At 46.7% G+C, this 20,106-nt stretch overlaps 1 protein-coding gene across 1 annotated transcript; it reads right to left on the reverse strand.

Moving 5' to 3' along the window:
* Positions 1-1,077: 1,077 nt before the first annotated feature.
* On the reverse strand, positions 1,078-9,610 carry FMC1 (formation of mitochondrial complex V assembly factor 1). Its single transcript, XM_075832279.1, has 2 exons — positions 9,418-9,610; positions 1,078-1,351 (listed from the first exon to the last, which is right to left on the reverse strand). The coding sequence occupies exons 1-2, from the start codon at positions 9,547-9,549 to the stop codon at positions 1,148-1,150; spliced, it is 336 nt and encodes a 111-aa protein (XP_075688394.1). The 5' UTR covers positions 9,550-9,610; the 3' UTR covers positions 1,078-1,147.
* Positions 9,611-20,106: the final 10,496 nt, after the last annotated feature.

Genomic DNA, 20,106 nt, shown 5'->3' on the forward strand with positions numbered 1-20,106 from the left:
ATGAGAAGACCTGTCCTGTAAATATCTTTATAGGGTAGGTTTTATGGAGCAGAGCCACGGATATCTATTATAATATGTTGATAAAATGCAAGATAATTAATTTTATCTCCTTTTCTTGAGAATTATTCATATTTTTCTTCATATCAATTTTACACTTGACTTTAGATATTTTTAAACAGGAACAATTTTTTCTTTAGAGTGAATAATCCAATTTGTTTTATTTTTAACTTTCAAAATAGTGGTTTCTTCAAACAATAAATTGAGAAATATACGTATTATATTTCTTCTTCAACTTGGCACTATTTAAGGGAGTTAAATAAGTATACGTTTTACTTTCCTTCAAAATCCCGTAAGAAACTCCTCTCTGTCCTATATGTCCTCAACTACGCACATACAAAATCAAATGTCACATGCTATCCCCCCACCTGACATCAAGACATTTCTTGAGGTGTTCTCTCTGGTCTTCGGCAAGCGCCGCAACCCAAGACATACTTATTCCCCGCTATTTTCTCAAATAGCGTGGTGCAGCAACCTATCCTGCTTGAAATACTATAATCCCACCGTCCCTATCCGCTTCTCTACAGCGGCTCTTCTCCCACCAGCATTAAAAACATATAAACCTTCAAGATATGTTAAACTATACCACTATATATATTATAACTTTACATACCACATGGTAGGCTTAAATACAGGACCCATGTGTGATATGGTCTGCTGGGCCCTTTATCTAAGCCTACCACATGGTGGGCTTAAATACAGGGCCACAGCAGACAGTAATCTTAAACTTTTCCTCCTTGCTCTAGAGAATGTGGTAGGCTTAGATACAAGGGCTCAGCAGACCGTATCACACATGGTATAAAAAATAATTTGAAAAATAAAAAAATGATGCCAAAATAAAGTAGACATATGGTAAATATTTACTAGTAACATGTGTCTTAACATCTGGTTTGACGACCTCTCTTCCAAGCAGATGCATTTGAATTTAGAAAATAGCTAATTTTTCCAAATTTTCTCAGGAAGGTCAAGACTGGCTGCAGCAGCAAGGGGTTAAAAAAAAAACAACAAAAAAAGCTGATGTCAACAAGAATTTTTTTTATTCTGGAGGACAATTTGACCACAGCTTCGGATTTCCTGGGTAACAAGCAATTCACCTCTCAAAGCCCTTTCCACCAGGTTGCTGTGGGATCTTAAAACCCACAAGACCAGCCACCTCTTCAATAGAACGTTCCCCTTTGCCATGATACTCTTCATGAAAGATGAGGTGGTTCCTGACGCTTTGCAGAAGACATAAGTAAGTGGAGGCTTGGAAATGTAGCTCTTGGTGCGCTAAGCACAGCTTTTGACTAGTTACCTGTGAAGTATTTAAAGAAAATGAATCAGCAAAAGTTAACATTTAAAATCAAGTTTTTATTAGGGTGCTTTCACATATGTCAGATGCATCAGCATCAGTTTTTTTGTGTCTCAAGTGATGCAAAGACTGATACAAAAATGTATCAGTTGCCATCAGGCTTTTTCACAATTTTTACTAAACAACCATCTGTTGTCATCAGTGGTCATCAGTTTTTACCACAATGGTCCACCGAAAAGGTAGTCTAGGGTCTGAAAATGTGCCAATTTTATAAGAGTGGTGCATAGTTTGTGATCGATTGGATACATGATAGATTAGATACTGGCTGTGTACCATGTCAGGGCTCTCCTTCTCTGCTCCGGCCTTGGCGCTACACTGAAGTCTGACACACACATTGTAATGTAATGTGTGTCATATTCAGTGCAGCGCTAAGGCCGGCACCAAGAGAGAGTCCGTTACGTATTTTCCGTTTTTGACAATTTTTTTAAAACAGATGAATTTCATGTGTAGATAATGAAACACTGCCCTCTGTAGATAGTGTCACAGTGCCCTCTTTAGATAGTGCCACACCCCCCTGTATATAGTGCCACACATGCCCCTGTATATAATGCCGCTGTGCCCTCTGTATATGCCACAGTACCCCCTGTATATAATGCCACAGTACTATCCCCTGTAGATAGCGCCACACAGCCCTGTGTTGATAGCGCCACACAGCGCCCCCTGTAGATAGTCAACCCCACTGTTAAAGTGTCATCCCCAGCCCCTGTAGATAGCGCCACTGAAGCTCCCTCTAGCAGAGGAATCCCCGGCCAGAGCATTCCTGGCGCTATGGCCGGGGATCCCCTCTCGGAGGACCCCAACGCCACTGTCCATATACGGACAGTGATGTCAGGGGTTACTCTCTGAACAGAATCCCCGGCCACAGCATTGCCGACGCTGTGTCTGGGGATTCCCCCTTATATGGACAGTGACGTCAGTGGCTACTCCTTGAGTGGAATCCCCATTGCCGACACTGGCTGGGGATTCCACACCAGGAGGTGCCCCTGACGTCAATGTCCATATATGGACAGTAACATCAGGGGGTTCCGTCAGGAGTGGAATCCCCGGCCAGATCATCGGCAACGGGGATTCCGCTCAATCATTAGCCACTGACGTCACTGTCCATATATGGACAGTGATTTCAAGGGCTTCCCTGAGCACAGTGCTTAAAGTAGCGCTGTGCTCTGAGAATTCTCGGCGAGCGGAGGAGCAAACACAGTTGACATCGGGACATACCCATGGCCGCCGAAGCAGCGGGACATCGCCTGGAATCCCAGACTGTCCTGCTGAATCCAGAGGGTAGTCATCAGGCGGAGCGGAATCCCCGGAAATGCTATGACAGGGGATTCCGCTCCTAGCCCACATCCACCTTCCCGTCGGGTGCTGCCGGAAGGTGGATGCGGCAGCACCCGGCCACAATTAGAATGGATAGGATACGGCGCCGGACCTCCCTGGGAGCCAGAACCAAAAACGCTGCAGGTAACGTTTTTGGATCCGGCTTCCCAGGGAGGTTCGGCACCACAACTGATGTCCTCTGCGCCAGAACAGATCCCATAGAAAGCTATGGGATCCGTTCTAGCATCAGTTTGCCTCCGGCTTTTCTTCAATACGCCAGAGGTAAACTGAAGCGGACGCCGGACATATGCGAACGGCCCCTTAAAAATATTTTTTTTTAAATACTATTGGTGTTGTTTTTTTGTTACATTTCGGGTATGTTCACACGGGACGGATACACTGCGGAAAAGTCTGCAGCGTAACAGACTCAGAAACAGCTCCCAAACACCACATCCCTGCTCCCCCGGTTGGTTGGTGTTATGACCTTATGTGATGATGGCTCATTGGAGGTGTCTGAAACGCCAACACTGGCCAATAGTGCAGTTACAATAAGATGACATTTCCTGTTTTCTGTAGCTCGCTTGTCAGTTATACAAGCTCAGGATAATCATCTCATTATCAGTAGAGCGTGCGCGAGTAGAAGACTGCTCTTTTGTACAGCTGAAGGCCTAAATATAGTTGAAGGCCTAGATATGGCGGTAAGGCCAGAATATCACACACTGTTTTTGGTGCAGTTTTTGGAGTCAAAGCAGAAGTTGATGCAAATGTGTAAAGAAAAGACCGATGCATCTCTTTATTTTCTGTCCACTCCTGTATTTGTCTCAAGTACTGAGCCAAACCTACACCACAAACTGCATCAAAACTGTGTGCGTGTAATCCTGGCTTAAAGGTGGTTTTACACGGCCAAATCTCCTGGCCAGTAACGGGCGCCGATTATGCATGTCGAACAGTGCCCATTTAGCTCCATTTCCTTATGGAGCGTTCGCTTGTTTGACGACCGATTGTTGCTCTGTTAAGACAGAGCAATGATCGAGAACAAGGGTTCATATGACTGCTCGTTCGCCCTATCATTGGCCTATGTAAAATAGGTCATTAAACCCTTAAGGACACGCCCAATATTTTGAGTTTTCATTTTAGTTTTTCACTCTGCACCTTCCAAGAGTCATAACTTTTTTTATTTTTCCGTCAATAGAGTGGTGTGAGGGCTTATTGTTTGCGGGAGGAGTTGTAGTTTCTATTGATAGCATTTAAAGTATCATATAATGTACAGGGAAACGTAAAATTATTAGCGTGCTGAAATTGGAAAAAAACCCTGTGATTCGTCCACTGTTTTTTAAGTTTAGTTTTTACGGATTTTACTGTGCAGTAAAAACGGTAACTTAACTTTTTTCTGTGGCTCAATGCGATTACGGGGATACCAAATTTATATAGTTTTTTAAAAAAAAAATTTACTACTTTGGAAAAAAGTATTGCGTCGGACGAGAGAAGACACATCGGCTCCAGGCGTCCGAGAGGGTACAGTTGAATCTGCAGCAGCAGATCTCGGACGCCTTCTCTCGTCCGACGCGATGGTGAAGGACCTGTGGGAGGACGTGACGTCACAGCGTAATCTCGCGAGAACACGCTGTGTGTCTGTGCAGTCAAAGAAGTTGGGTGGGAACGACGAGAAGTGTATGACGCTGATTGGTCAGCGTCATACACTTCTATTCACAACGCCCAGTTGGTAAAACGAGTAAACACGCCCAGTTGGTAAAAACAGAATACACTCCCAGTTGGTAAAACGAGAAAACACGCCCAGTGGTCCATTGAAAAACTAATTTGCATAAATCTAAAATTGCTCATAACTTGGGCAAAAATGATCGTTTTTAAAAAATAAAAATAAAAACTTTACTGTTATCTACATTGCAGCGCCGATCACATTCAATAGGAGATAGGGATTTTATAATCTGGTGACAGAGCCCCTTTAAAGGAGGAAGAGTGAAGGCAGTCCTGGGTGCCCCCTTCATTACAATGCCTCAGATGCTGCGGTTTTTGAAGCCTTGGTTGTGTGCAGTGATAATACTGAGCAGCCACTCCCCCAAGAATAGTGGGAGTGGATATCACTAGTTATTGAACCTGAGCACTCTCTCTATGTAGCATGTGGCCTGTCTGCATCTTGTTGGGAACTGGGTCCTGCCCATTTAGTAAGTATGGCCTGTTTTTGTGGGGGGTTTTTCAATTTCATTCACACACAGCAATTTTCATAATTTTTTGCAGCTTTTTCAAGGCCATTTTAGAACATTAACCTCTTTCCTGCCGCAAAACATACTGTCACGTCAGGTGTGGGAAACGGATCCTGCAAAATTCTTAACAGTTACAGCACGCAGGTGACGTAGGCTCAGGACTTAAGCCCGCATCAACGCCCATGATAGGAGTTAGGGTATGTTCACACGCTTCGCAAAAAACTTCTGAAAATACAGAGCGGTTTTCAAGGGAAAACAGCTCCTGATTTTCAGCCGTTTTTTAATCAAACTCGCGATTACGGCCGTTTTTGGAGCGTTTTTTCTATAGAGTCAATGAAAAATGGCTCAAGAAGTGGTATGCACTTCTTTTTCGTGGGTGTTTTTTAAACGTGCCCGTTTTTCAGAACGGCCGCGTAAAAAAAATCGCCCCGTCGGAACAGAACAGTGTTTTTCCCATTGAAATCAAATAGTTTGGAGGCGCTCTGCTTCAGATTTTTCGGACCGAAAAACGTCTGAAAGTAAGTCGTGTGAACATACCCTAACTCCTCAAATGCTGCGGTTAATAGCAACCATGGCATCTAAGTGGTTGACAGAGGGAGGAAGTTTCTTCTGTACCCCATTGGCTCCACCCACGAGCAACTGCAGGGTGCTGATGGGTGTTGATGGTTGCTATGGCTACTAGGAAGCTAGGAAGCCTAACAATGGCCTGCTGGTCTGTCATGTATGGAAGCTTCTTAGGCCCTACCAGTACCCGCTAGACTATTTATGGCGTGCTTGTCTCCAGCGGCACAAAATGTTTAGCACTGATATGCCATATATGTGAAAAAATTTCATATTTCACTCTGCAGCATCTGCGGAGCACGAATTTCTGTGGGGTCCACATGCTCAATACACCACTAGGTGAATTCCTTGATTGGTGTAGGTTTTAGAATAGGGTCACTTCTTTGGGGTTTCTATCATTTCACCTTGTGCTCTTTTCCTTCGGAGACCTGCTGCGTGCCCAAACAGCAGTTTACGATCGTATATCAGGTACGAACATACTCGGGAGAAATTGCTTAACAAATGTAAGGGAGCTTATAGTCCTTGTGAAAATAAAAACATTTAGCTAAACTACATAATATTGGGCAAAATTTATTTTTAATCTTTACGTCACTATTCTAAAAAAAAAATCCCGAAAACGCCTGTGGGGTCAAAATGCTCACTTCCACCTTAGATGAGTTCCTTGAGGGGTATGGTGTCCTAAATGAGGTCACTTTTTGGGGGTTTCCACTGTACTGGTACTTCTCTGGATTTGCAAATGCAACATGGCATTAGAAATTAATTCCAGTAAAATTTGCGCTCAAATTGCGCTTCTTCCCTTCTAAACCCTGCCTTCAGCCCAAACAGAAGTTTATAACCACATATGGGGTGTTGACGTGCTCAGGAGAGATTGTCTAACAATTCTTCTGGGGGGGCCTTTTTTTCTGACTTCCTTGTGGAAAATAATAATTTTCAATCTAAATCTACAGATTATTGAAAAGCCAAATTGCTCTGCCTGGGGACTCCAGCACTTCTGCCCAAGTCATGGTTACTGTCCATATATGGACAGTGACGTGGGAAGAAGAGCTGGAATCGCCAGGCAGAGCATCAGCTGATGCTTTGCTCGGGGACTCCAGCAATAGGAAACCCCTTAATTGACCAAATATGGGACTTCAGGAGCAGGGCTGGAGTCCCGAGCAAAGTGATAGCTAATGCTCTGCTCGGGACTCAAGCAATAGGCAATGTGACAGCCCCTTGCGGTCATGTTCATGAACAGCACATGAAGCAAGAGCTCAGTCACGTGGGGCCGCGTGGGAACATCATCATTATTAGAAAAGCTCTAACACTTTCGGGAACAATTCACGAGGTTTGAACTGCACCATTTAGTATAGAATTTTAAATTAAAGTACATTAATAAGTTATTTTGTTTCACATATATTATTGCAATGCAATTTTGGTGAAAATTATAGAACATGTCCTATTTTAGGCCGTAATTACGGCACGGGCAGGCCCATAGAAGTCTATGGGGCTCCCGTAATTACGGGTGACTACGTGTGTGCACCCGTAATTATGGGAGCGTTGCTAGGCGACGTCAGTAGATAGTCACTGTCCAGGGTACTGAAAGGGTTAACTGACCGGCAGTAACTCTTTCAGCACCAGGGTCAGTGACTACCGATCACAATATAAATCAACGTGTAAAAAAAAATAGAAGTTCATACTTACCCAGTACTCCCTGTTTCTTCCTCCAGTCCGGCCTCCCGGGATGACGTTTCAGCCCATGTGACCGCTTCAGCCAATCACAGGCTGCAGCGGTCACATGGACTGCCGCGTCATCCAGGGAGGTCAGGACGGACGTCGAAAGAGGGACGCGTCACCAAGACAACGGCCGGGTAAGTATGAATTTCTTTTACCTCGGAAAGGGCTGCCCCTTCTCTTTATCCTGCACTGATAGAGAGAAGGGGCTGCCGATTAGTGCAGTGCAATTTTGCAGCGAAAACGTGCCCGTAAATACGGGTGGAATACTGGTGACACCGGACCCGTATGTACTGGTGCAATACGGGTCGAATACGTGTGACCAAGGACCTGTATTTATGCCAGTATTTACGGGAGGGAAAAAAATGCGTTTGTGTGCATGAGGCCTAAGTATAACACTTTTTTTTTCTTCTGAGTTGCAATATTTTCGGCAGAATCGCAGCTTTTCCACTGTAAAAATTGCAACAGAAAGCCAGCAATTCCGTACCATAAATTGACATACCGCGGATTAAAAAAACCACACCACAGGTCAATTTATGAATGTTTTTTTGGTGGATTTTGGTGACTAAGAGTTGTTCAAATCTCATCCACGCTGCTCCTACTGTATTACGCTATACATTTTTCAATGAAATATGGTGCGGAAAATACGCAGTATTAACGCTACGTGTAAACATACCCCAAGGGTAAGTTCACACGTAGCATAAATACTGCGGATTTTCTGCAACGGTTTTCATTGCGGAAAATCCACAGCATAATACAGTAGGAGCAGTGTGGATGAGATTTGAACAAAGCGTAAATATTGAGCGGAAAAACTGCTCAGAAATTGACCTGCAGTGCAGTTTTATAATCCGCAGCATTTACATTTTATTTGCGTAATAATTTATTTTCCCTGGAGCGGAATCCCCGACCTGAGTGTTGCCAACACACCGGCCAGGAATTCTGCTCCTAGGGGATGTCCGAGACGTCTGTCCATGTAGTGTCGGGAACGCTCTGGGGGGGGGAGTCTGCTCCTAGACAGGGGCTCCCTCTAAGAGCAGAATATACAGACAGTGACAAAAGGTGCTCATCCTGGAGGGGAATCCCCGGACAGAGATTGCCGAGACTCTGGCCGGGGATTCCGCTCTTAGAGGGAGCTACAGTGATGCCATCTACAAGGGGGTGGTGGTGCGTTCTACTGGGCGGTGTGGCACTATACTAGGAGTCACACCACAGAACTTCTGTTCTCTACTGCATCATATTTTTCAGTACAGAAAAGCAGTTTCGTGGGGGAAGCAGGGAGCAGATGGGGAGAACAGGGCGCTGCTTCTCAGATGGGGCGAACCAGGCAGAGATTTCTCCTGCAGCACGGCGCCACTAGAGAATCGATTCAACGATTCTGTTATAAAACAGATCCGTCAGAGGCTTTGAGGGCGAATAAATCAAATTAATTTGATTAATCGCCCAGCCCTACATGTATAAATATTTTGTCCAGCAAAATGATGGAAACCCGACAAAATTAATTTAAGTCAATATGGTTCATTCGGCGCCACTGGTTTCCGTCATGCGACGGATACGGCGCTTCCGTTTGTTCTGTTTCAGAGCAGAATAACGACAAACGTAGCGCAGATGCAAACTGAGCCTAAACTGGAAACAATAGGCTATAAATATCTGTAGTGCTGATGCTCCGGACGGGGATTCCGCACCAGGAGAAGCCCCTGGCGTCACTATCTATATATGGACAGTGAAATCAGGGGCTCCTCCAGGAGAGGAATGCCCGGCGACAGCATTACCGAAGTTCTTGCCGGGGATTCCACTCCTAGAGGGAGCCCCTGTCTGGGAGCGGAATCCCCCCAGAGCGCTGCCGACACTTTGGCTGGAGATTCCGCTCCTAGAGAGAGCCCCTGACATCCCTGTCCAAATATAGACAGTGACGTCAGGGGCTCCTGCAGGACCGGAATTCCCAGCAACTCTCTGGCTCTGGATTCCACTCCTAGAGGGAGCCCCAATGGTGCTATCTAAAGGGAGGGGGCATGTGTGGGGCACTACGTACAGAGGGCACTGTGGCACTACCTACACAGGGCACTGTATGTATGGGGCACAAACTGGGGGCCTAACTCCTATATGGGGGCACAAACAGCCGTTTTCTGCCATTTTACTGCTATATAGATGACCCTGTACATAACCTTTAGCTATAATAAAGCAAGTGACAACGTAGAAAATTACCAGATTCTTCCTGAACTGCTCCCGAATAAAACTGCATGCTACTGTCCGTCTGTAACGATCTACGCCGCAGCTCTGCCGCAACTCCCGCAGAAGGTTACGAAACGTGTGTAACGGGCATCCTAGAGAGGCCATATTTCATGACAGATGCGATTGACTAGTAGCTAAAGGACCTCAGCTGACGTCATGCCCATGTGACCAGACTTGCGGGGGAGGAGCAATTCAGGAGTTTGCTAGAAAGGTAGTTGTCTTCCCAGGTCTCTGGAGCGCTACAGAGGGGAGTGATCCTGGAGTTGGCTAGAAACTGTGTCGTAGACTGGAATAGCACCGACAGGAGGTGAGCCACAAGTGGGTTTGCAATACTCTGGAGGTACTAGGGACTGTGTGTGGGCTTGTCTGCATGCACTGGAATGCAATGATCTGCTGGAACTTGTACGGTCTTTCTGGGGGTGCGCTGCAGGGACTGAGGACGCAATGCTCTGCACTGACTGGGGTCTGGGTGCACTAGGTTGCAATGCTCTGTGTTGACTGGTAACTGCACTGGGATTTAATGCACTGTTATGGGGATGCAATGCTCTGCAGAGATGGGGGTTCTGGGATGCGATGCTCTGCAGGGATGGGTGCACTGGGTTGCAATGCTCTGCGGTTATGAGAGTTTCTGGGATGCAATTTTCTGCGGGGATAAGAGGTTCTGGGTGTACTGGGATGCAATGCTCTGCGGTAGTGAGGGGTTCTGGGATGCAACGTACTGCAGGGACTGGTACTCATTGCATTGACTTTCTGGGGGCGCAATTCTCTGCATGGACTTTGGTCTGGAATGCAATGCTCTGCATGTACTGCTAAATCTAGGGGCACTGGAATACAACGTTCTGAAGGCTTGTACGCATCGTACTGTCCTCTTGGGGATGCAATGCTCTGCGGGAACTGTGGCTTCAGAGTGCACTGGGCAGGAATGCTCTGCAAGGGGTGGAACTTGTTGCACTATTTTAGGAATGCAATATTCTGCTGGAACTGGGCTCGTTGTGTGAAATGGTCTGCATGACTCTGGGTGCGCTGGAATGCAAAGCTCAGCAGAGACCGGGTCATTTTGCACTGTTCTTGAGGGGATGCAATGCTCTGCATGGACTTCGGTCTGGGGGTGCACTGGGAGGCAATACTCTGCATGGACTGGTAATTCTGGGGGCACTGGAAGACTTTGGTCTGGGGATGTACTGGGAGGCAATACTCTGCATGGACTGGTAATTCTGGGGGCACTGGAAGACTTTGGTCTGGGGGTGCACTGGGAGGCAATACTCTGCATGGACTGGTTATTCTGGGGGCACTGGAAGACTTTGGTCTGGGGGTGCACTGGGAGGCAATACTCTGCATGGACTGGTAATTCTGTGGGCACTGGAAGACTTTGGTCTGGGGATGTACTGGGAGGCAGTGCTGTGCAATGACGGATTAGTTGTACTGTCCTCCTGGAGATGCAATGCTCTGCAGGGTCTGGGGGCTGTGGGTGCCTTCTCCACCTAGGAATGCAATATTCTCGATATTGAGGTATGGGTTCATCCTGAGGAAGATCGTGCCCTCTAGGACCCCCACCGCTTCTGAGAATGAGGGGTCTGCCTACCCTTTACTGATCTACCCTGCATGTATTTTTATCTTTTTATATCTATTTCTCACTAGAGGATTTGCCTGAAACAAAGGTGGGAGTCCCTCTCCACGAAAGACTGCATGCTACAAACAAGGGACCAACTGTACTTTCCAGGACTTTGCTATTCTCATGAAGGGTCGTAAATGTAAGGTTGGTGGGGGTCTAAATCCCAGCACCCTCCCCGATCAACTGATTGAAGAGTCCGCGGCACGTTCCCTTCATGGCTTACTAGGCATAGCGACGTACATTTTGCAGTGGTGGTGCCTACTGTTGCAGCTTTCTGCTGCTCTGCCCAATTCAAGTAAATGGAGCTTATCTGCGATACCAGGTGTAGCGGATAAAAGTATGGCGCTTTGCCTGGCAAACAACGAAGGGGACGTGGCATTCACGTCAGCTGAAAGTCAGACCTCTATCGCTCCGATATTGATGGTTTATCCTTAGGATACGTCATCAATATCAGTTCAGCAAGGATCTGACACCCGGAACCCCCACTGATTAGTTGCTCAAACTGGTAGTTCTGCTTTGCCTCCCTGTGACGTCACGTTCATCGGTCACATGGCCTGTTTGCAGCTTAACCCATTAAGGCCTCATGCACACGACCGTAGCCGTGTGCACGGCCGTGATTTTCGGGTCGGCCAGCTGCGAACTGTCAGCCGCGGGCCGCCCGCAAATCGTACGACATGCACATGGCCGCCGTCATTGTTTTCAATGAGCCCGGACCGTAGAAGATGTCCGTAATAGGACATGCCCGTTCTTTCTGCGGTGCGGGTTCCCGGGCCATGCACGGACCGTAAAAATTCTCCCGTGGATTTTCGGGGGAATTGCGGCCGCAAAAACACGTTCGTGTGCATGGGGCCTAAGGACGCAGCCTAGTTTGGGCCTAGTTTGGGCTCAGAGCCCATTTTTTTTAAATCTGACATATTTCACTTTATGTGGTAATAACGTCGGAATGCTTAAACCTATCCAAGCGATTCTGAGATTGTTTTCTCGTGAGACATTGGGCTTTATGGTAGTGGTAAAATTTGGTCGATATGTTCAGTGTTTATTTGTGAAAAATTGCAACATTTAGGGAAAAAATTTGAAAAAATTTTATTTTTCTGAATTTAAATGCATCTGCTTGTAAAACAGACTGTTATACCACCCAAAATAGTTACTAGTTCACATTTCCCATATGTCTACTTTAGATTAGCATTGTTTTTTGAGCATTATTTTATTTTTCTTGGACGTTACACGGCTTAGAACACAAACAGCAATTTCTCATATTTTTAAGAAAATTTCAAAAGCCGTTTTTTTAAGGTACCTGTTCAGTACTGAAGGGGCTTTGAGGGGCCTATGTATTAGAAACCCCCATAAAACACCCCATTTTAAAAACTAGACCCCTCAAAGCATTCAAAACAGCATTTAGAAAGTTTTTTTTAACCCTTTAAGCATTTCACAGGAATTAAAGCAAAGTGGAGGTGAAATTTGCAAATTTCATTTTTCTTGCTGAATTTCAAATTTATTCTATTTTTTTTTCTGTAACACAGAAGGTTTTACCAGAGAAACACTACTAAATATGTATTGTCCAGATTCTGCAGTTTTTAGAAATGTCCCACATGTGGCTCTAGTGTGCTCGTGGCCTAAAACACAAGCCCCAGAAGCAAAGAAGCACCAAGTGCATTTTTTATTTTTTTTAGAATATATTTTAGGCAGCATGCCAGGTTTAAAGAGGTGTTGAGGTGCCAAAACCGTAGGAATCCCCCAATAGTGACCCCATTTTGGAAACTGCACCCCTCAAGGAATTCATTTATGGTTGTTGTTCTCATTTTGACCACAGTTTTTTCACAGCACCTATTTTAATTGGGCTGTGAAATTTAAAAAAATGAAATTTTTTCCAATAAGATGTAATTTGTGATCAAAATTTCCTATTTTCACAAGAAATAAAATACTCCATTTTGTTGTCCAATTTGTCCTGAGTGCAGTAATAGTGATAAACTGCAGTTTTGGTTGCGTTGTAGTTGCTTGTGGCATCCGTGAGAGCTGCGTTAGTGCGTTTTTTTTACGCGCGTATGGCATGCGTTTTTTATGCGCGTAAAAACAACGGAGGGTGGAGTAATGGAGAGGGCAGCCTACAAAAAGACACCTTCTCCAACACCTGCTTGATGTGAGCACATGTTCGCATCCTGTTGGCACCTTGCAAACTACTTTTGGTCGTATAGGGTGTTTCTTGGCTTGTTTGCAGGTATAAAATCAACATTATGCCCTTGACTCCGCTGGGCCGTGTGCTGATATCCTGGATGGTTTCTCTGAGATTTGGTGAGCGCCGACCCATGCTTCAGGAGGGAACCCGGAGAAGAGGGAGGATTTGGGTTCATCCTCTTGTGGCCCAGCGCACCTCCAAAGGCCATTTTTATACTCTATATGATGACCTTCGCAGCCACCCCGAGAAATTTCTGTCGTTTTGCCGCATGTCTGTGTCGACATTTGATATTCTGCTGGACCAGATTCGCCCAGGAATCACCTACCAGGACACAAACATGCGGAGCTGCATTTCCCCTGAGGAGCGACTCCTTGTGACGTTGAGGTATGTGTGTTTTATACAATTGCAGCTTACAGGATGGTGTGTGGGTGTCATGTCCTACATCATGTTTATTTGTGGGTTGTATTTTTTTCATCTCGCCCATGTAGATTTCTTGCTACAGGAAACCGCTTTCATTCGTTACATTTCGAATTCCTTCTTGGAGTGAGCACAATTTCGGCCATTGTGACCGGCACCTGTGTTGTGATGTGGCAGCGATTTGAAGGCCACAGTGATGCCTCAGCCCACGACAGAGCACTGGCTTTCGATTTCTGCGGATTTTCTCGCCACCACCCAATTTCCAAATTGTATTGGTGCCCGAGGCGGCAAGCATATTCGTGTCAAGAAGCCCCCCCCCCCCCCCCCACTCTGGATCTTGATTCTATAATTACAAACCGTTTTTTTCCATCGTCTTGTTGGCCTTGTCCGACAGCAATTATTGTTTTACCATTGTACACATTGGGTCCTATGGAAGCTCTGCTGATGCCCGCATCTTTCGCACATCCAGAATGGGCCATCGTCTGATGGGCAATCCACTTTCTGTGCCGGAACCGAGCCTCCTGCTTGGCTCGCGAGGACCACCAGTCCCTTATGTAATCGTGGCAGATGAGGGTTTTGGCCTCACAAGCCAAGTAATGCGCCCATTTGCTCGAAGAGGCTTGGATGACCGTCGGCGCATATTCAATTACCGGCTTAGCAGAGCATGCAGATGTGTGGAATGTGCATTTGGCATAATGTCAACCAAATGGCGTGTTTTTCTCACCACTATGCAACTGACGCGGCAATATGTCACCCGTGTCATACAAGCGTGTGTCGTGCTTCATAATTTTTGTCGCATACATGACGCCAGTTGTGATGCCGAATTTATTCGCACCAATGCCACAAGATCAACCATGCCGCCACAAATTCCACTCGGAAGGGCTCAAACATCTGGGATCCGAGTACGCGACATGTTTGCGCAATATTTTGATAGCCCCGATGGAGCAGTGCCATGGCAGGAGGATTCTCTGTGAAGGATGGGCTCGTGGAGATTAGTGGGACATGAGGACCCTTGACGTGGGTTGTGAGCTTATCTTTGGTTTTGCCGTTTTATTGTCAACCTCCCCAAGAAATTGCATGAGACACATTGCCTTATCCAGTGTCCCCAAATACAATCCAAAATCTCTTCCTGGCAGACTTTATCACAGCACCGCAAGGCGTTCTATAAAGACTTGGAGGAATTTAGCAAAACCACTAAAGATACACTAATACCTCAATGAGGGCATGCACATCTGTAGTGTCCTGGCCACAATGCCCCAACCTTACCTAAAAGGACGTGTTCGCTAACCTTTGGCACACCACATACATGTAGGCAAACACAAACAATTATATTGCTCAAAGAAAACACAATTTGTGCATTTAGCTCTGTACACAATAATCGAAAGAACCGTTCTTCAATATTCAACACGAAAACGCACCAACATGATGCAGAATCTTAAAAAAAATAAAAAAAGGAGGTTTTGTTCAAAAGAACAAGCACACCCTAATCTGCCGACACACCGCTACAACTCCTGATATCGGCGTGATGGGGAGAGATAGGTTGCCATTTCAGCACCACTATGCTGTCCCTGGCCCTGCTGAGGATGTTCCTCAACAGTATAGTGGCGCTGATGCAGTGTGTTATACCCTGCCGGTGGGCCCTGGGCAAAGGGTTCCAGGGGTCTGGCGTAGGGTGGGAAAGGCCAGTCCCGCACCACCACATGACCAGGTGACATTCGTGTCACCATTGGCCGCTGGAAGTGTTGCCGGGGCAAGGGGGTGGCAGGCTGTGAAGGCAGAGGTGCAGTGTATGGCACCGATACGTCAGGCAATCTACGCCAAACCTCAATTACCTGGAAGCACTGGTGTGGATTGTTAGGAGGTGTTGCGGAGTCAATTACGGCAAGGAGGGAGCCCTGGACGCGTGCCATCCAGTGGTCAGGTACTCTCCTGAGTAGCGGCGCCAGGCTGCGGCAAAACGCGTCACAGGCGTCCTCATCGGAGCAGCGGCGGAGGTACTCCAGTACCCTGGAGTCCACGGTGGCACCTGCTGAGGCAACCTGGCTGGTGGCGTACGGGTATTGTCCACGTCCCGTGCCAGCTGGGGTTGGCTTCTCGACTGGGTGGCTACTTGTGGGGCCGTCGCCTCAGGGGTCAAGGGCAGCACGGGATGTTGTTCCGGGGCCGGCTGCGGCGACTCATGCCCTGCCTCCTCCTCGGTGTCGAGTAGATTATCACTTCATCTGCCATAACAAGTTTGCGTTACTCATTTATAACCATTGGGCCAAAGGAGAAACAACCTGTTTCGCCTGTTTTTCACGTGAGCACACAAATGTCTTCAAGGTACAGGCGGTACAGTACTTACGGGCGCATCTCCATAATGTCCTTCAGAAACATTAGCTGCTTGGTGTAGATGTATTGCCGCTTCTTAGGCGCGCCGTCCCCACTTCGCCCTCTGCCGCCAAATTGATCGCGACAGCTACTCCACCGTGTTTTGACATCAGAAACTGGACATAGGAACAACAAAAAAACAAGCTCAGCAGTTGACATCACTGAAAAGTGAACTTGTCCGAAACGTCGCCATTCCTTACACACCAAAAAACAATAGACACCGGCTTCATGATGCTGAGACACCGCCGCAGCCTTGCACAGTAGGAACATGTGAAACATAAGGATACACTACAGCATGGGGCTTGCATTGGCCTAAAGAAAGATATGGACTTACCAATGCACTGGCGGTCTCTTGTGGTGCTTTTATCCCACTCCTGTCCGAATAGGCTCTGCGTGACCTCATGCCAGCCGACCTTCTTGCCTGTGCGGTCGTGGTAGGCCTCTGACCATGTGTTCCACAACTGTGGCCGCTCCTGGACCAAGCAGATAATCTTCTCCACATCGCACGCACGAGGCATTGCAGCAGATGTCGGTTTGAACTGTGCGCATGTGGCCAGCAAGTGATAACCCACTTCCTGGTTTGTGCTTGTTTGGACCAGTTTGCTCAACTCATTTACATCCGCTTAACAAGTGTTGCGTGAAAAACGCTGTGCGTACAGAGGTGCTTCCGTGTGACATGCGTGGTTTCAATGGGTTCGCGATGTGCGAAAATCGCCCAAAGAACGGACCTGTTGTGAGTTTTTCGCCGCGGACTCACGCGGTGTAAAAATCACGCACATGTATGAACGTCCGCATAGACTAATATAGGTCCGTGCAACGCACCTGAAAATCACGCGCGTTGCACGGACGTTCATCTGAATAAGGCTGGATTCACACGAACGTGTATTGCGTCCGTGCGGGCCGCGTGGTTTTCACGCGCCACGCACAGACCAATACAAGTCTATTGGGCAGTACAGACAGTCCGTGCTTTTTGCGCAGCGTCTGTCCGCTGCGCAAAAAGCGCGACACGGTCAATATCTCCGCGTATTTTGAGCATCACGCACCCATTGAAGTCAATGGTTGCGTGAAAACCACGCAGGTCGCACGGAAGCACTTCCGTGCGAACTGCCTGTTTCGCGCACCAGCTGTCAGAAGGATGAATGTAAACAAAAGCACCACATGCTTTTCTGTTTACAAACATCCGAATGGCGTGTCATAATGATGGCGGCTGCGCGAAAAGCACGCAACCGCGCATCATATGATGCTGCCTCATGGAGCAGGTAAGTGGCTTTTGCGCAGGCAAAACGCTGCGTATTTTCGTGCGCAAAAACGCCTCGCACGTCTGAATCAGCCCTTAAGCCGTACTGTGTAAAAGATGATGCGCACCAGATGGTGCAGAGTGAGATTTGCAATTTTCTATATATATATGCCAATTCAGTGTCCGATATATTGTGCCCAACATGTGCCACCAGAGATATACACCCCATAAACTGTAATGTGGGTTCTCCCGGGTACGGCAATACCCTAGATGTGGCTGTTAACAGCTGCCTGGGCACACAGCAGGGCCCAGAGGGGAAAGATGAGGGGGGGGGTTAAGCTGTGCGGAGGGCATCGGGGTAAATAAAACAGTGGTAAATTTAAAAAATCAAGGGATGTATGATGCATTTTAAAACACTTTCATACAGAGCCCTGGTTTTTCGAGACCCGTGTCACATTGATATATTGTGTCCTTCCTTATCCCCCTCTTATAGCAGACTTTGCACCTCTTTTGACTTTTTCCCTTCTTGCCAGTTTGGGGAACTTCTGGAAAGTGTTGCCCTGGTACGATGCGTGTGGCCTCGGTTCCAGAAGTACTGGGTGTCCCCCCTTCTTGGTCCCTAAAGATTAGGTTCTTGATAACCACCTCTTGAAATTCCAGGAAAGTTCCCGTCTGGCCTGAACATCGACGTAGCACGTACGCATTGTACAATGCCATCTGTATGAGATGCCCGGCCAGCTTCTTATACCACATCGCATGGCACTTCAGAACTTGACACCTCCCATGTACCTATTGTAGTCCAGGATGCAGTCTGGTTTGGGGGTCTCTGTACTGGTACCTCGTACAGGTACATGGGTACTGGTGGGACATCTCTCTTGTACTTGACACACAATATGTAGCAGCCCTTCTGAGTGTTTGCCCAAGCAGAATCTTAGGGAGGCCTCTCAGATTTCTTCTAGCCATGCCGCGTGCCGCAGTACTTCTGGAAGCGAGGCACTTGAAGAGTGGGACGCTGGTATAAATATTATCCAGGTAGAGGTGGTAACCCTGGTCCAGCAGAGGGTGCACCAAATCCCATACAATTTTAGCATTAAAGGGTTATTCCCAAGTTGACTCAAATTTTTTTATTTTTAGACATTCTAAGCAGGAAATGAATTTTAAAACATTTGCTGTTAAAATGTTTTAAAAATTAATTCCCTAAGTACCTTTTTTTTTTTTACACTTGATAACTTAGCAAGTGCTGGTTATCTTTTCTAAAAAGGGGCGTGAGCAGCTCGATGTCAATCAAGCTGCTCTGCAGTGTGCGTGCTCCCGACGTTGCTAGATACGCATGGTAAGCCCGATTGAGACGAACTTACCGTGAATGTCAACTACACTACACTACATTCACCCCGTTGCGGCAACCAACTTTTCCCTCCCCCACCCTGTCACTACATGTAATATCTGTAGGTGCTGCATCAGCACCCGGCGAACAACAAAAAATATATTAAAAAAATAAACTCACCTAAGACGTTCCTACGGAGCTCTGAAAGGTCCCGTCACTTGCCATCTTCCTTCTTCTTGGCGCCACTCGCATTCATAGTAACAATGCGTTGTGGCGCAGATGACGTAATCATATCAGGCACACGTGATTACGTCATCTGCGCCCACCGCTCTCTTATTGTAAATGGGAGCAGTAAGAAGAAAAGTGACGGGACCGGTCAGATCTTCGTGGGAACGTCTTAGGTGAGTTTATGGATGTGTGTATGTGCATGTATGTGTATGTTTGTTGTCATGTATATGTGCATGTATGTTGTCATGTATGTGTATGTATGCATGTTGCCATGTATGTAGTAAGCCTATGACCTGTTTTGTTCTTCCTTTTTTTTTTTTTTTTTTTTTTTTTTAATATATTTTGTTTACAGGTTTGGTGTTTGGACTACGTCGGTTTCGAGGACTACGTAGATGAAGGTTTTTTTTTTCTACAATAAAATGGTTAATGAGGGTTGTGTTGGGGGTGCTTTATTTCAATAAAATATTTTATCTATATCTTTGTCTTTTCAAGTTTTTATTACTACCACTTTAGTAATGGCCGCGGTCTGAGTGACAACGTCCATTACTAAGGGGAGGCTTAGTGTTAGCCGGTGCAGAGGCTAACACTAACCACCCATTAGTACCCTGGTACCCACCAGGGGTGCCGGGAAGAGCCAGGTACGATCCAGTACCCGACCATCTGTTGTGATGGTTGGGCTCTGGGGCGGCCACGGGCTGGTATTATGAGGCTGGGAAGGGCCAAAAAAAAAAAAAACCACACACACACTTCCCTTTAGCGGAGCGCAGACTTCTCGCGATGGGTGCCTTCCACTGCATCTCCTGCGCATGCGCCGAGATGCGCGTTCACGAGTAAATGACATCCTCTGCTCAGGACACAGGATGTCATTACACATGCGCGGCCACCGCTAAAGGTAAATAGCGGTGGCCGGGAACCTAGGCAACGAGCAAGATACAAAGAGGGACTGACCGCAAATTCAATCAAGGATATCAAGAAAACGACATCGCTGGGCGACGGACAGGTAATTAGAAAACTTCTTATTTTTACATGGGGGAGCTTCATAGCTACATTTATCAACTTTGGAATAACCCTTTAACTCCCAGTAAAGGGGGGGGGGGCATTCTGGGGGCTGAATACTGCTGTCCTTCTCTTCATATATCCTAAATTTGTAGGTATACCCTGATGCACTCTCGCACAGCTTATACATCTTCACGCCATACCTTGCCCTCTTACTTGGCAGGTACCGGTGGAATTGAAGCCTTGCTTTAAAATGTACCAAGGACTCATCAATAGAAATACACTTCTTGGGGTGTATGCTTGGG

Source organism: Rhinoderma darwinii, chromosome 7, assembly GCF_050947455.1.
Source record: "Rhinoderma darwinii isolate aRhiDar2 chromosome 7, aRhiDar2.hap1, whole genome shotgun sequence".
Classification (NCBI taxonomy): Eukaryota; Metazoa; Chordata; class Amphibia; order Anura; family Rhinodermatidae; genus Rhinoderma; species Rhinoderma darwinii.

Coding starts and splice junctions, on each gene's coding strand:
- FMC1 (XM_075832279.1), bottom strand. CDS start 9,549: ATGGCCTCTCTAGGATGCCCGTTACACACGTTTCGTAACCTTCTGCGG. Junction 1,352..9,417: donor AGCAGTTCAGGAAGAATCTG/GTAATTTTCTAC, acceptor AATACTTCACAG/GTAACTAGTCAAAAGCTGTG.